Source organism: Budorcas taxicolor, chromosome 23, assembly GCF_023091745.1.
Source record: "Budorcas taxicolor isolate Tak-1 chromosome 23, Takin1.1, whole genome shotgun sequence".
NCBI lineage: Eukaryota > Metazoa > Chordata > Mammalia > Artiodactyla > Bovidae > Budorcas > Budorcas taxicolor.
The window spans coordinates 24,791,224-24,807,270 of NC_068932.1; the positions used below are offsets into that span (position 1 = coordinate 24,791,224).

Here is a 16,047-nt window from a genome sequence, read left to right on the forward strand (position 1 = left end):
AAGACTGTTAGAGCAAGTGAACATGATACTCAGCCTGCCTAGTGAGACAAGAGGACAACAGAGTGAGAAGACAAAGCCACTCTAAGGAAACCTTTAGGAGATGGCATGTCAGCTTCACAGGAGAAATCCAATGTTTTCCTGGCTCTGAGTTTTATGAGGAATTTGTCTTTAGATCCTCAAATGAGTGCTGAACATGTTATAAAGTATGAGAAATAGGCATAATTGCGATGCTTCCCTATATGTGCCAGCTGTGGGTGCTGGTGGCAAGATATTTGTTAGATTATTAAGGGGTTGGAAGACTGTGTGTGAGCATGTGCACGTGTGTATATCTGTGATGGGAGAGAAAGTGCAATTTCCCTGAGTGTTATTTCACTGTGATGGTTAAAAAAAAAAAAAAAAAAAAAAAAACCTGAAAGAAGCCATATTAGGGTGATGTTTAAGATACTCTCATGGATAACTTATAGCAAACAATTTATTTTCTCCAGTTGTTTGTAACAGGCTAGAAACCCAGAGGGAAAATATATTCTTCATGAGGGCTTCTTTGCTCTTCCCACTGGGACTGGGTTAGGGCTAATCTTAGCTCCCAACTGGCCTTTCTCAGCTGAAATAGGCATTATGCCAGCAAAGGACATGGGAGCCCTCTCTTTTAAATTCCAGATAAATATTTAACAACTCCCATCTTAGGGCAGGAAGACAAAGAATTTGGTGATGATGACGATGAAGATGACGCAGTAATGATAATGATGGATACAGTATGAGGCATTATGGGATAGTGGGGGCTGGGTTCATGGAAGAGCTGGCATTTAAACCAAACCAGAACAGAAACTGTGGCAGAGGACAGATTACAGGTTTAAGAGAGAGAATAATCAAGTTCCTGGAGGTGAGGGAATGCCTGGAGTGTTGGGCACCATTCTAAAAAGTTTGGACTTCATGGACAATTTTTGAGGAGAGCAATCCGTGACATCATCTTCCTTCTGTTTAAGAGTTTATTTCCGCCAATAGCATGGAGCTTGGAACTGTGCTGTCTAAAACAATAGCCATTAGTCACATGCAGTTACCGAGCACTTGAGATGTAGCTAGTCTGAGCTGGGATGTGCTATAAGTATAAAATGGGACTTCCCTTGTGGCTCAGCTGGTAAAGAATCCATGTGCAATGCAGGAGACCTGGGTTTGATCCTTGGGTTGGGAAGATCCTCTGGAGAAGGGAAAAAGCTACCCACTCCAGTATCCTGGCCTGGAGAATTCCATGGACTGTATCGTCCATGAGGTTGCAAAGAGTTGGACACAACTGATAGACTTTCACTTTCATAAGTGTAAAATACACACTGGATTTTTGAAGACTTAGTACAAAAATATGTAAAAATACTTTAATACTTTTTCTGTTGATTATAAGTTTAAATGAAAATATTTTGGATATATTTAGCTCATTGAAATATACCATTAACATGAATCTCATTCGTTTCTTCTTACTTTTTAAAATGAGGCTACCAGAAAATTTTAAATTACCTTTGTGGCTCAAATGTTTATACTGGACAGCACAGATGGACAGTGGAGAGGTTGGCTTGGAGAAACAAAGTGCTGAAGAGCAGGAAAAGACAGGAAAGTATAGCAGAGTCCTACAAGAGACGATGAAGTTCAGATCTAAGGCAGTGACCCTGGGAACAGACAGAAAAGGACAGGTAAAAAGGTTTTTTAAATAGGACTTTGCAGTGATTTTCCCGGATGTGGGGATTAAAAGAGGGAAGAGCTAAGGTTACATGTTAAATGTCTAGTCTGCATAACTGAGGTACTGGGGATGGTTTTTAGAAATTGATGCAGATGGTTTTCAATGTGGACATGCAAAAGGGAATTTGGATAGGAAGCTCACAGGAGAGGATGGAGTAGGGTTGTATATCCAGGAGTTAATGCACTGGTGATTTTTAAAGTAGCACAGAAATGGATGAGAACGTGGGGCTTATTCATGGAGAGAAGGTGGAATGAGAACCAGGTACAGAGAATTGGGGAGATGATGGAGATTGAGGCTCCACATTTAAGATGTGTAAGGAAGAAGAGAGGCTGGTAAACTTGACTAAGGTTGGTCAGAGAGAACCCAGAAGAACCTGGGTACCATGTAGACCAAGGGAGATCTTTTCAAATGGAACACATTTGCAAATGCGCGAAGCAGAGGCTGCTGGGCCCGCTGTCTCAGGGAGTCACTGGAGGTGTACGTTGGGATAGGGCTTTGATGAGTCACCTGAAGGCAGATGTCAGGTTGCAGAAAGTCCAGCAGAGAGAGGTTGGCGAGGAAGGAGAGACCTGCAGAGGTCTGGACAGTAGAGAAGGCTGATGGGAAATGAGCAGCTGCAGAGGGAGGGGCGGCACAGCGCAGAGGGCAAGGGTTGTTAGGCAAGGGGTGAAGCAGGGAGAGACAGAAGATAGGAGAGGCTGTGCTAATGAGTGGAGAAGGCTAAGAGGAGGGACTGGTGCAGGAAAAGACATGAAAATGTTGTACCTGGAGTCTTTTATCCATTTTTCCCCAAACAAATATTTCATAGCCACATATCCACAAGTCCACCTTGAGGATGGGACCTTTCTGTGGGCTGCATCTGTGTGGGAGAGAAAGAGGAGAGACCCCAGCTTTGCTCTTGCAGACAACTGCCCTCCACGGGACATGCAGGGGGCTTGGACAGCCCACCTCCCCTGTGGGCCTGGGGCTTGGAAGGCCGGACCCTCCCTGGGCTATGTGAGCTTCTGGTCTGGCAGCCCTACCTAACAGTCCAGATCCAGCCCTTCAGCTGCTCTGACATCTACCAGCTTTGCTCAGAGCCCAAGCAGAGGGGAGGCTTCCCGTCCCTCGCCAAGCCCAGAGCTTCGGCTCCGGCTGCAGTGCCAGGCCTTCGCCGGCAGGGGCGCTGGGAACCTGCGGATTGCCGGCTCGGGTCCAGCGCCTGATTCTGAGCCCATCTCAGCCTTCAGCGCCGGAACTTTTCTTGGGGCGGCTGATCGACGTGGTCTTCGGAAACCCACAGACTCCAAGGACCAGTCTCATTCTGAGTGGGACGTACGTGGTCATCGGTGTGGTTTTCTGCCCTAGCCTCCTCCGTTCCCAGTTTCCATTTCAGCTCCTGGCGGGCGGGCGTTAAAGCAAGTTCACAACGGGTCTGGTGGCGGCTCCTGGGAACCGCAGGTTGTCTCCATCCTTGGCAGGCTCTGATCCCAGGCGCCTCTGTCCTCCGCATCCCTCTTGATCCCCCTGTGGCTCTCTTTTGCCTCTTCTTTGCTCGCCCCTTTCTTTTTGCACCAGTATTTCGCCCTCTCTCCACCACTTCGTCACCTCCCCGCTGTCTTTGTCCGCAACCCCCCTGCCCCTCCGCCCTTTTTAAACCTTTCCTTCCACCTTTCCTTCACTCTTTCTTTCCTTCCCTCTCCTTGCAGCCCCCTCCCCCGATAGAGAACTCTTGTATCGATTCCAGAAGTCTCCCTCCATCCTACTCCTTTCTTAATAGCCCCTCCTCCCGTTCCACGCAACTAGGTCTTTTCAACCCGTAGAAATTCCCGGAGCTCCTCGCTGCAGCCGCTGCTATACTTGCCCCAGGGCCTGTAAACTACATCCTCAGATTGTCTTTGGGTCTAGGTTCCTCTCTCCAGCTCACCCCGAGTCTCCCCTTTCCTTCGGTCGGGCAGAGTCCCAGCCAAGGCTGAGTTCCACGCGGCCCGGCTGTGCTTCTGCAACTGGGGACAGTGGGGACTGATCCCCATGCCTGCGCGGCGCTGGCCGGGACCCTCTAATTGGCAGCCCGACACTTTGAGAGAACTGAGCCCTTTTAGTAATGAATCTGGGGAGATGAGGGAGCAATCTCATAATCGCAGGCGGAAAGATGGGCTCTCGTCCTCCGGGTAGGAGCAACCGGTCTGGACGACTGTCTTTCCCCAGCTCCAGCTGGGATCCTGGGAAGAAGAGCTGGCGAATCGGGGAGGAGCTGGCAAACCCCAGACCGGGCTGCCAGCGCCTCCTAGTTCTCTCCTCCAACCCTCCCGGAGGTTCTAGCAACAGTCAGCTTACGTCCGCAGGCGATGGGGGCCTATGGGTGAGCTGGGCGCCTTGGAGGAGCGGGCGGTCCAGAACCACCGGCCTTGCTCTCAATATTGCCTTTCTGATGACTCACAGGTTTATGGAAATGCAAACACAGCCCGTGCCTGATCCACACGTGCCCACAGCCCGAGCGCACCCCTCCCTGCCCCACACTCCATTGCTCACACTAACACGCACAAATACGCGTGCAAACGCGCACGCAGAGAGTCGCGCGCCCCCGCACACCCAGGCACCCCTGATTCAGCCAGGTACCCCCACCCTGGGTGCCCGCCCGCCAGCCTCGGGCGCACTCCTAGCCTCCCCTCACGCACGCGCACGCACGCACTCCCCGCGCCCCCGCACCGGGCGGAGGCACTGGGTAGAAGTGGGGGTGGCGGGAAGAATAGGCTGGGGAGCCCGGAGCGGAGTCCATCCCGCGCTCGGCTTCCGCAGGCTGTCTCTGCACGAAGAGTCCGGGCTCCCCTTAGGCTCCCCAACCTAAACAGTTGGCGCTGAAAACACTTCACTCCTCCTCCTCCCGCGAGACCATCCCCCCCAACTTTCCCTGCGCGCCATCTCCCGCCCCCACAGCATGCCCGAAGAGTAACCCCCCTAAACGCGGCCAGAAGCGGCTCCCAACTCTTCGCCGAGACGAGGTTGGAGGCTGGGTTTCAGAGAGACTCCGGACTAGGGTCCGTCGCCAGCCTCTCCTCCTGGATTGGGGTTGCTTTTCATATTTTAAAAGAGGATTTTCTTATTACCTTTGAATACTCCTTTTGACAAAATTTCTGAAGCAGCTCAGCGGGGAAGATTTTGGGGGAATCTTATTTTAAGAAAATGAAAAAGCACCTACGGGGTATTTATTAATTTTTCTCGGGTTTTGGAATCACCCTGTGGAGGAGAGAGCCAGCGATCGAGAGCCAGGAGCGAAGAGTGGAGAGGACCAGCAAGGCGCACCAGGCCGAGCCACCTCCTTCCCGGCCGCCCCCTCCCCACTCCCCCGACACACACTCATTTTGCTCGCTCGCCGGCGCGCGCAGCGCACACCCCCCGCGCCGGACCCGCACCTCGGCTGGCGCCACACACTTGCCAGCCCGAGCCGTGGCAGCCGCAGCGGGATGGAGGCGGCGCGCACCGAGCGCCCTGCAGGCTGGCCCGGGGCGCCCCTCGCCCGGACCGGGCTCCTGCTCCTGTCGACGTGGGTCCTGGCCGGCGCCGAGATCACTTGGGACACCACGGGCGGTCCTGGGCGCCTAGCGGCTCTGGCTTCGCGGTCCCCGGCGCTGCCTCGTCTCTCACCGCTGGCAATGGCAAGCCAGTGGCCGGAGGAGCTGGCGACTGTACGGAGAGGCGCCGCACTGGAGCGCCGGCCGGGACCAGAGCCGCTGCCCCAGCCAAGCAGTGGCAGCGGCAGAAAGAAGCAAGAAGCCGGAGGGCTGTCTCCAGCAAGCTCGCGGTGGGGACCGGGCATCTCGACTCCTGGCAAGCCTAGCGGCGTGAGGAGGAGTCGTCGGGCGCAGCCCCCCAGTGCCCTGGAACACGGGGATGCCCGGGCTACTGTCTTAGCCGATGGTTCCAAAGGAAGCCGCCCTCTGGCCAAGGGTCTCCGGGAGGAGGTGAAGGCACCACGGACCGGGGGCTCAGCGACTGAAGAGCTCCGGTTACCCAGTACCTCGTTCGCGCTGACCGGGGACTCGGCTCACAACCAAGCCATGGTGCACTGGTCGGGACACAACAGCAGCGTGAGTATCCGCCCGGCTGCGGAGCTCACAGTCTCCCGACAGCAAAGGAAAATGAGGGGTGGGCTGGGGTGGGCTGGGGTGGGGTGCGGTGGGCGGGCGGGAAGGAGGGGCAGATAGTTGCCCTGGGTTGAGGTGAAGGCAGGAGCAGGGGGCTCCTCGACTTTTGGCCTGGTGCATCCCGCTTTCCCCTCGCCCCCAACAGGTTATCGGAGTTTGTTGTAAGACTGTGAATTTGTTTACCGGAGACCCTAGGATTGGGGCAGTCTGGAGGAAAGAGGGGAAAAGAGGTGCCTTATCGGGATCAGTGATCACTTTCTCTGGCACTCGGCTTGGGGAGTCAGTTGTCCTGTCAGGTGTGTGTGCGCGCATGGATTCTTGGGCGGGGAAGTGTACTGATTTGGGGAAAGAACCGCTGGACAGGCTGACTGACTCCTGTGACTGCCCGGGGTTCCCCTCTCTCCTCCAACCACAGGAAAGAACCAGGAGATGGTGCCATTCGGACTACTTCTGCCCGCCCCACTTAGGATGCTGCCCTGGGCCCCAGGCACACTTTGTCCCAGTCTTAGCGGGAGGCTGGGCCAAGTTGGCCCAAGTCTGGGCCTTTCTTGACATCAGTTTTCCCCTTCAAAACCCAGGCAGCTGCCCTGCAGAGCTATAGGAGAGGCAGGGAAAAAAAGTTTACAGTGTGAAGTGAAATTCAACACCCGTCCCGCACCGCTTATTCTCACGCAAGCAGAAGCACACTTAAGTCACTGAGCACAGAATCGCCCCTGCCGCTGCGTCCTGCGACTGCAAACTCGCCGGGGCTTTCTACGCGCCTCTCCACGCCTTTCGGCTGCCAGGTTACCCTGGGAAGCTGCTGTACCGACAGGTGGCGCCCTGGAATCCACTCCGGCGGCTCCAGAGCCTCCGGGCGGCCGCGGGCCGGCCTCAGGGCGCAGAATACGATCTACCCCGGCAGCTGCTGCAGCCCGCAGCGCGTGCCCGGAGGGCTCCCCACCCCGCCCCCAGCTGGCCGCCAGAGCGAGCAGTCCAGCCCAGGAACCGTGGGGGACGGCTCCAGCCATTTACCCCACTCCCCTGCCTTCCTCGGGCCCCACTTCAGCCAATCCTGCAAAAACCCTTTCCTCGTCTCTGGTTCATAGCATCAGCTCAGAACCGGGGCTCTGGGCAGAATCTGGAGGATGGTGGATGTCCCTACCTGCAGCTTTGGGGAACTCACTCGATGGGAAAGCACCGCCGCCGCTCCCTTTGTATTTCTCATGACTGACATTAAAGGTTTCCCTAGGAAATCCTCGCCTTATTTTAACAGCGCCTGGGGGGTGTCGCAGGGGTGACTTGTAACAGGAAAGCGAGGAGTCCTTACAGAGGGGCTCATCAGCAATACCGAGCACAGATTTCCTGGTTCTTATAGACATACAGCACCAAGCAGGCAGCCCAGCCGGGGTTGCAAGCATTTGGGCAGACCAGCTCCTCAGCAGCGTGGTGGTGGCTGCATCTCAGTGAGGGCCCCCCACAGCTTCAAAGTGGTCAGCTCTGGGCTTAGGGGGTGGACATGTACGAGGGATGGGTGATCGAGGACTTGCAGGTGCTGGGAGGATTGTGTGTGTGTGTGGTGGGGGGAGGTGGAGGGAGAGAGACAGGGCGACATGTGGTTCTCTGACAGCAGGGTTTGTGACTCTCAACTTCTCTTGGTTTGAGAATGAGCAATCGCGTGTATGTGCATTATTTTGTTCGTGTTCTTACTCAGTGAGGAGGATGGACTGGATGTGTGGAAGCAAATGTATCCCTAGGAGGAGGAGGAGGAGGAGGTGGAGGAGGTGGAGGTGATGTCCTTCGATTTTAGCGTGCCACACAGGGACGATATAAATTCACTCTGCCGAAAGAGTTCTCTTACGTTTCTGCTTTTAAGGATCATTTCTGTGTGTTGACAGATTCCCTGAAGCTGGGATGTTAGAGCATGCTCTCTGCAGATAGTAGTTACATGTGCATGGCCTTCTCTGACTATCTTCAAGGCAGTTGTACAGCAGAGAAAGTGAGGGGGCAAGTCTAACCCTATACCCTCCTGGGAAATGGCTCTCCGATTAAAAAGGCTGGCCCAAAGGGCCTGAGGAGCGGACCAGTTGGCCTTGGAGTTCTTAGTGATAGCGATAAGAGTTGGGCAGTCCAGGAATAGCCCCCCTTGGGGGTTCATTGGTTGTGCTCCTGGCCAGACTTACTGTCTGAGCAAAGGATATTACGGCAGCACAGGTGAGTGCGGGGACCCCGTGTGTCCACTCTCTCTGCTCCAGAGCGGGACTGCCTTTTTAGACCATGCTTCACAGGCATTTCCAGTGGAAGAGGCTTCCTCAAGTGTCAGTCTGTTTCGCCCTGAGGAAGATGAGCAAACAAGCTAACCCAGCCCTGCCTCTGGGAGACTTTAAGGAAACAACCCCTGGTGAGGGGGAGTAGCTAGAAAAACAGTTTCTGCAACATTACCCAGTTTCTTTCTTTCTTTCTTTTTTTAAAATCTAATCAATTTCTTGCTCCTCTCCTCCTTTCCTGAGGTCAGCAAAAGAAGGTGCTGTTAGGAAAAAAAAAAAGGCAGGGTAAGGATTGATGGAGAGGATGTTCCTTCTGGAAGGTCCCTTTATCATTGGTTGGAGAAGTCCTCAAGGCAGAGAACATGGATCCTTGTTTCAAGCTCTTTTTGCATGAGAAGAAAATTCCATCTTCCCTTCTGACTTGAGTGTTAACTATGTCCTTCTCCAGGAAGGCCACCAGTTAACACATTGTGGGGCTTGCTGCTCTCCCTCAACTGCCTCTGGTGGACCACATTCCTCCTGTGAGTTCCTTCTGGAGGAGAGTTTCCAGTTACTCCGTATATCTGAAAATTGAACTCTACTCTGGCCATTTGTGGTCAGGCATGAGGAGATGGGGCTTCCCAGGTGGCTCAATGAGTAAGGAATCTGCCTGCAATGCAGGAGACGCAGGAGATGTGGGTTCAGTCCTTAGGTTGGGAAGGTCCCCTGGAGGAGGGCATGGCAAACCACTCCAATATCCTTGCCTTGGAGCTACTTGTGGGCTACAGTCCACAGTGTTGCAGAGAGTCAGACAAGACTGCGGCAACTGAGCACATATGCACGCACAGGAGGATATGCAAGTGAAGGTCTCCACCCCCTTCCCCACATGCCCAGCATGTGCCCAGGGGCTGAGAGTCTCATTCCAGGCTTGAATCACATATTCACTTTGGTCCCAGGAGGGGCTGGCATGACTTGGTGGGCAAGAGAGGAAGTGCCCAGCAGGTCTGAGCCAGAAGGAGATGGAGTCCGGGTTCCCCTCTGGCCTTTCTTGCCCTTCCAGGTATTTCGGGGGGAGAGGAGAGTGAGCTTGGGCTTGAAGCCTGTACTCTGGAAGAGCGATTTGCTTTTCTCTTTGGTTGTCTCCAGCTGGGATTCTGGTGATTAATGGGCTAGAAAGTGTTTCACAAACGCCCAGAGGGAGTCCAGACCCTGGGGCTTACAGGGATACAGAAAATCACATCAGCCTGCTCTTCTCTTTTGAAAGAAGAAATACGCCTTCCTGCTTGGTTAGTGAGTTGGCAAAGGACCCTGGAGAGAGGGGAGCTGTGAAGACAGCCCCCTTTCCAGGCCCCCTGAGCATTGTAAAGCGGGATGGGGGAATCCCTCGTGTGTTCACGGCGCTGGCATGCGAGAGTGCTGCCTCCTCCCTTAGACTGATCCCCATGCCTTTCCGGCGGCTCACTGAGTGTGCTGCCCTGCGGTGTGTCTGGTTGGGATGCTTTGCCAGATAGTCTTTAATTCTTGTGCCTAACGCTGCACCTTGGTGAAGAGAAACAGGAAGATGCTGATCACTCGAGGTCCCTATCCTGCCCCGAGCACACCAGCAGGTGGAACACCCAGATGCTCCCAGGCATGAGTTCATGCTCTTAACTAATTCAGCTGGACAACGCTCTAAAATATTTACTCCTAATGTGCAAAATAGTGACAGATTTGATCAGATTAATTGTGTCTCACTCACTGGAACATCTAACTGTGGCTCCCAAACAGATTTTTCAAATAGCTTTTGGCTGGGATGTCTAGCCTTCTCGTCCCCCCTCACCATCCCCGTGTCACAATATCTTAATGCATTTTGTCTTCTCAGAGGCTTAATAAAGAAGCCTGCCACTGGAGCCATTCTTCAGGGGTTTGCCAAAAAGAATCTGTTTTTAATTAATATTACAAGGGAAGCCATCTCGGTGGAGACAGAGCTGGGAAATGCAGTGGGACAGAGCAGCACTAATTGCTCCCGGTCACTCACTGTCAGCCTGGGGGTGGGAGGCGGGGAGTGGAGTGGCCACACACAGGCTGTCTGCTCTGCATTTTCTCTGACGGCCCAGTTGGTTGGTTACAGGGCGTGATTTGCTTCCCAGATCCTGCAGTGATTTCCAAGGTGAGCAGAAGTTGCAAACTCCTTAATTGGGAGGCCTGATTTAATGATTGCAGAAATGCAGCGGTTGGAACTCGCTTTGTAGTTGGCAGAGAAGGCACACAGGAAGTGGCTTCTCTGATTGTGTTGGATTTAAGGGGAGGGGATGGTGAAGGCTCAGGGGGCCGAAGGGAGAACTGCTTCTTCCTAGGGCTAGGTAAATCTCTTACTGTAACTGGGGGAACTTTGGAACTGGATGCTCTGTGGGCCCTGAATCATCCTACAGGGCGCAGAGAAGTGTGACAAAGCTGGATGCTGAAATAGGAGGTTGTGTCCGAAGGGTTTATCCAAGGCCAGGTACTCCAGGGCCTGGGGGCTTCATTTAACTATTGATTTTCTGCTTCCTTTGACCTCTTGGCTCACTTGAAGTGTTAGTTGCTCAGTCATGTCTGACTCTTTGTGATCCCATGGACTGTAGCCCACCAGGCTCCTCCATCCTTGGAATTTTCCAAACAAGATTACTGGATTGGGTTGCTATTTTCTTCTCCAGGGCATCTTCTCCATGCAGGGGCCGAATCTGGGTCTCCCGTGTTGCAGGCAGACTTTACCATCTGAGCCACCAGGAAAGCTCCTGGCTGGCTTGAGACACTTTCCTATGAGGAGAAGATGTCAGAGGATTAGTTTGCAGCAAGTCTGGGGGGAAAGAGGTCTTGTGAAGTTGGAAAGTGAAGCATGCCAGTGCCTGGTGGGCCACTTTGGGTAAGCATCACTGGTACTGTGGGATAGATGGCCTTCAGCTAACCTTGGTTATTCCTCTGGGTGGTGGGTTACTGAAAGGTCTGGATGCTGCTCGGACTTCGTTGGTAGAGAGTGGAGACAAGAGAGCTCTGCCTTGTGTACAGTAGAGAAACTCAACTGGGTTTGACTAAGTCAGTGACTGAGTGAGTCCCAACTCTCATTGAGCAGAGGCTATGAAGGAATTGGAAATCCTTGTCCCTTGGGATAGCAATAATTTTCTCAGGTTGTTCATAACTTGACAGCTGCTGTATCCAGGAGCATTTCATCCAGTAGGTCTCCATTCTAGCTTGAGACCCTTTAGCTTCTTGAATTTGAATTTAAAGTCAGTTAGCCTGGCTTTCACGGAGAGGGTGGTGGCACCCCTCTTGCCTGGAAAGTCCAATACTCTTGCCTGGAAAGTCCCATGGATGGAGGAGCCTGGTGGGCTGCAGTCCATGGGGTCGCGAGGAGTCCGACACTGCTGAGCGACTTCACTTTCACTTTTCACTTTCATGCATTGGAGAAGCAAGTGGCAACCCACTCCAGTATTCTTGTCTGGAGGATCCCAGGGATGGCGGAGCCTGGTGGGCTGCCGTCTATGGGGTCGCACAGAGTCAGACACGACTGAAGTGACTTAGCAGCAGCAGCAGCAGCCTGGCTTTCAAGGCCCCTCACTGCATATGTCCTGGGCCTGCTTCTTCAGCTCTGCATTTGACTGTTCCCTGATAGACCCCTTCACTCTAGCCAAGGCAGCCCCTTCATTGTCCCCATCCCCTTCTTCACTCCAAGCCTTTGCTCTTGAGGTCTTCTCCACTCAGGATACCCCTCTTCCTCTATGGAGACACACACATTCCTTATGGTTCAGTTTAAGATCCAAACAGGATTCTCTTTAGAAGCTTTCCTAGCAGCCTTTATTTTCCTGTTTATAGAATTTACAGTGTGTACCACACTCTTGATTATACTTAGGTTATCACTTGGTTGTTTTATGAGTGTTTCAAAGGTGAGGGATGAGGGCTAAAATACTTGCTACAGCACCCCACGTCCCACACCTCCTGCGAGTTCTGCTTTTCTCATGTGGTCTTTGTGACATGTGGTCCAGTGCTTTACACATAGCTCAGTCCGTACTTGCTGACCTGACCCTGGGAACTGGACGGTGCCCTAGCTGATCCGGGGGGACAGCTGACACTGTTTCTTAACAGTGCGAGTTTATGCACTTGGTTTATTACTTTATGTATGACTTTTAACAGAAGATGTAGAGACCTCTCCACCCCACTTAATGAGAGGATGGAAATAGGTACTAGTCAACCCTCCTGGCTTTTTCCTTATATACTTGAGAGATCAGATGGACTCACATAAGATATTCAACCATTTGCCTAGTGTTCACTGGGTGTGTGGCACGGTTCTGGGGATTGTGGGGTTGGTAGGACTGTGATGGAGAGACAAAGAAGGATAAGATGGCATTTGCTTCATGGTCCTTCTAATATGCTTTGGGTATGAGGCTGGTCTTCTGTAAAGTTTAATAACATATGACAATAAGACAGATGCCACGGGGTGATGTGTGATTATTTGCCAAGTGATCGTTTCAGGATGTGAGCTCAGAGGAGGAGGGTCATTGTGGGAGATGCTGTGGGCACCTTAGACCAACAGGATGTCAAGGCTGGCTGTGCTGTTGGGAACAGTCTTCATCACATCATTCAGCAGAGAGATGAAGGGTATGAGGCTCAGACAGAAGCATGGCAGGCTACAGTGTGGACTCTCTCCTGGTCTTTCTTTCTATAGCTGTCCTCTGCATGCTCCTGCTTGTCTCTTTTGTTTTTTGCTTTTACAGACCATTTTCTGTTATATTCACTCAAGTGAGGTAGGGTGCTGCCCATTTTACAGGTCGGATAGAGTGAGGCATAGCATGAGTACACACAAGGCTAGCCGGAGAGACTGAGGAGTAGATTCCTCCCTCTTGCTCCCTGGCTGTATCCTGTGGCCACCCTGCCTACGCACTGCAGTGACTGCAGACAGTAAGGACCAGCTCCTTACTGGGAAGTCTGTGTCTTACTAACCATTGTTAATGGAGACCTCTTGTGAGACACCTCGTCATTTGAGTTAGTGAGTGAACCAAGTCTGGTTGCATCACCAGGAACATTTTGCTCGTTTGTTTTGATCAGTGTAGTTTGGGTTTAATTATTTATGGAGATGCTGTTCTTTATAGTATGCTAATAAATGTGCTATAGTAAATTTCCAAAAAGTAATGGAGTCTAAGAACTTCAGGATTGCACAAGTAGCTTCCTGGTATGAACTCCTTGCTGGGAGGCAGAGGAAACCATCCCTACCAGGTTGGGGTGAGAGGACCCGGAGCACAGTAGGGCCAGCCGTTCAGGGCTGTTGGTGACCAGATCTGTGCCTGTCGCTAAGCAGGGGCCTGGTACTTGACCTGTGCTGGAAGAAACCTACCTTAGGGGAAAAGCTGACCATCGTTATATAGGATCATCAAGGCTCCTGTTAGGTTGTAGGTTATTTAGCCTGGATATGACTGTGTGACTTGTGTGAATGCATACTTGAGAGTGTTCATCATGAATGCAATCAGGATCATACTTTTCAGTGTATACTAGGAATAGAAGTAAACTAGCTAAGAGTTGGACACGACTGAGCGACTTCACTTTCGCTTTTCACTTTCATGCATTGGAGAAGGAAATGGCAATCCATTCCAGTACTCTTGCCTGGAGAATCTCAGGGATGGCAGAGCCTGATGGGCTGCCATCTATGGGGTCGCACAGAGTCTGACACGACTGAAGTGACTTAGCAGCAGCAGCAGCAGCAGCAGCAGGAGCAAGAAACACAGCCATATAGGAAACAGGAGCATAAGTTCTGAAGCCAGATGCCTAGCTTTGAATCCTGTCTTTGTTTCTCTCTCTTTCTTGGGTTAAGTTCAATTTACTCTTTTTAAAAATTAATATAAAGTTGCTGTACAGTATTATATGTTACATGTATACAATATAGTGATTCACAATTTTTGAAGGTTATTTTCCATTTATAGTTATCATAAAATATTGGCTATCTTCCCTGTGTTGTATAGTATATCCTTATAGCTTATTTTATATCTGATAGCCTGTCTCTCTTACTCCCCTACCCCTATCCTCCTCCTCCCCACTTCCCTCTCCTTATTGGTAGCCACTCGTTTACTCTCTGTATCTGTGAGTCTGGTTCTTTTTTGTTAGAGTTACTAGTTTGTTATCTATTTTTATTTTTTGTTATATATTTTTAAATCCTACATATAAGTGATATCATACACCCTTAGTCTTTCTCTGACTCGTTTCGTTTAGCATAATGCCCTCTAAGTCTGCCCATGTTGCTGCAAATGGCAAACTTTCATTCTTTTTTATGGCTGAGTAGTATTCCATTGTGTGTACACACATACAGACACATACCACCATCACATTTTCTTTATCCATTCATCTGCTGATGAACATTTAGGTTTCTTCCACTTCTTAGCAATTGTAAATAATGCTGCTATGGCCATTGGAGTGCATGTATCTTTTTGAATTAATTTTTTGTTTGGTTTTTGATATATGCCTGTGAGTGCAATTGTTGGGTCAGAAGACGGTTCTATTTTCAGTTTTTTGAGAAAACTCCGTGTTGTTTTCCGGAGCGGCTGTACCGATTTACATTCCCACCAGAAGTGTAAGAGGAGCCCCTTTTCTTCACATATTGCCAACACCTACTTCTATTCTTTTTGATGATAGGCCTTCTGATAGGTGCAAGGTGATATCTCAGTGTGGTTTTGATTTGCATTTCCCTGATGATTAGTGGTGTTGAGCATCTTTTCATGTGTCCGTTAGCCATCTGTCTGTCTTCTTTGAAGAAATGTCTGTTCAGTTCTGCCCATTTTTAAGTTGGGCTGTCTACCTCTGTCTCTTAATAGCTGTGTGACGTTAGGCAAGTTGTCACCCTCTCTTGTCTATTTGTTATATCCATAAAAGGAGTGATAAAATAGTACCTCTCATATTGGGCTGTTTTAAGAATTAAATAAGATGCTGTGCTTAGCAAAGTGTTGAAAAGAAGCACCTGACCTATACTTAGTCCTCCAGACATTTAATTGGTTTAATTGTTATTCTTATAGTGGATGGGGCTTCCTCTTCATTTTCAGAAGGAAACATGGAAGCAGAGAAAGGAGGTGGATGCCCAGTTTCCCAGTGAGCTGATCCCTAAGCCTCGGCTAGAACCTAGTTCTCAGTGAGGCACTTGTTTCAACTGCCAGCCATAGTCCACGTCCTGACCCAGACAAGTCTGTGTTATCTGTCTTCTGTGTTATACTGAAGGAGACAGTGACATACACGGAGAGAGAGAGAGAGGGAGAGAAGTGTGACTGGCTGGGGACTTCGCTGCTTGAAGCTCATGCTCAGAATTTTCTTAGAAATGATTGGAATCAGATGGGTAGGGTCAACTTAACGATTGCACTAATAGCTAACTAACAAGTAGAACTTGTTTTCAGGGCTTTCATTGAGTGGAGTTTTGAGAAAGGCATCCAGAAAGATGCAGAGTAGCTTCTCTTGGCTTGGGCATCCGTGATTGTACCTCACAGCTAATCATGGAAGACTTCTTGAAGGAAGTGAGTGAAACGTGTGGCTTTAAGAAAAGAGGACGCAGGGCTACTGGAACTGGCAGACAAGAAGAGTCTAGAGTACCAAAGACTCATTTCATCCAAGTCATGGGGTGGACCTTGATGCTCTGGGTTTGTTTTTCCTCTCTGTCTCCTATCTCTGCTCTGTGCCTGGCAGGAGATGGGAATATCTGTGGCTGGAACTTGTTGCAGAATATCTGTAGCTTCTTTCTCAGAATTATCCCATTGGCCAAACCATGAATATCTTGTTGTGACCCACACGCATCGAGGTGCAGGCTTGAATTCCCTTTTTTGTCTGCACCCTGCGCAGCAGGAATGGGACCTGAGATCCCTACGCAGACACTAGAGGGAGTGTTGCCCTGGGAAAGAAGTGAAAATCAGTAGAATGAAATAATAAAACAACTACTGCATGAGGAATTGTTTCAAAGGAGTGAGGAAGAGCTGTAGTAACCTGCGAG

At 50.8% G+C, this 16,047-nt stretch overlaps 1 protein-coding gene across 1 annotated transcript in view; it reads left to right on the forward strand.

Moving 5' to 3' along the window:
* Nucleotides 1–5,169: 5,169 nt before the first annotated feature.
* Nucleotides 5,170–16,047, forward strand: part of SORCS3 (sortilin related VPS10 domain containing receptor 3) — a 650,006-nt gene continuing 639,128 nt past the window's right edge. Inside the window, exon 1 of the mRNA XM_052660938.1 lies at nt 5,170–5,793. Coding sequence (XP_052516898.1) covers nt 5,170–5,793 — 624 coding nt within the window. The remainder of the gene's footprint in view (nt 5,794–16,047) is intronic.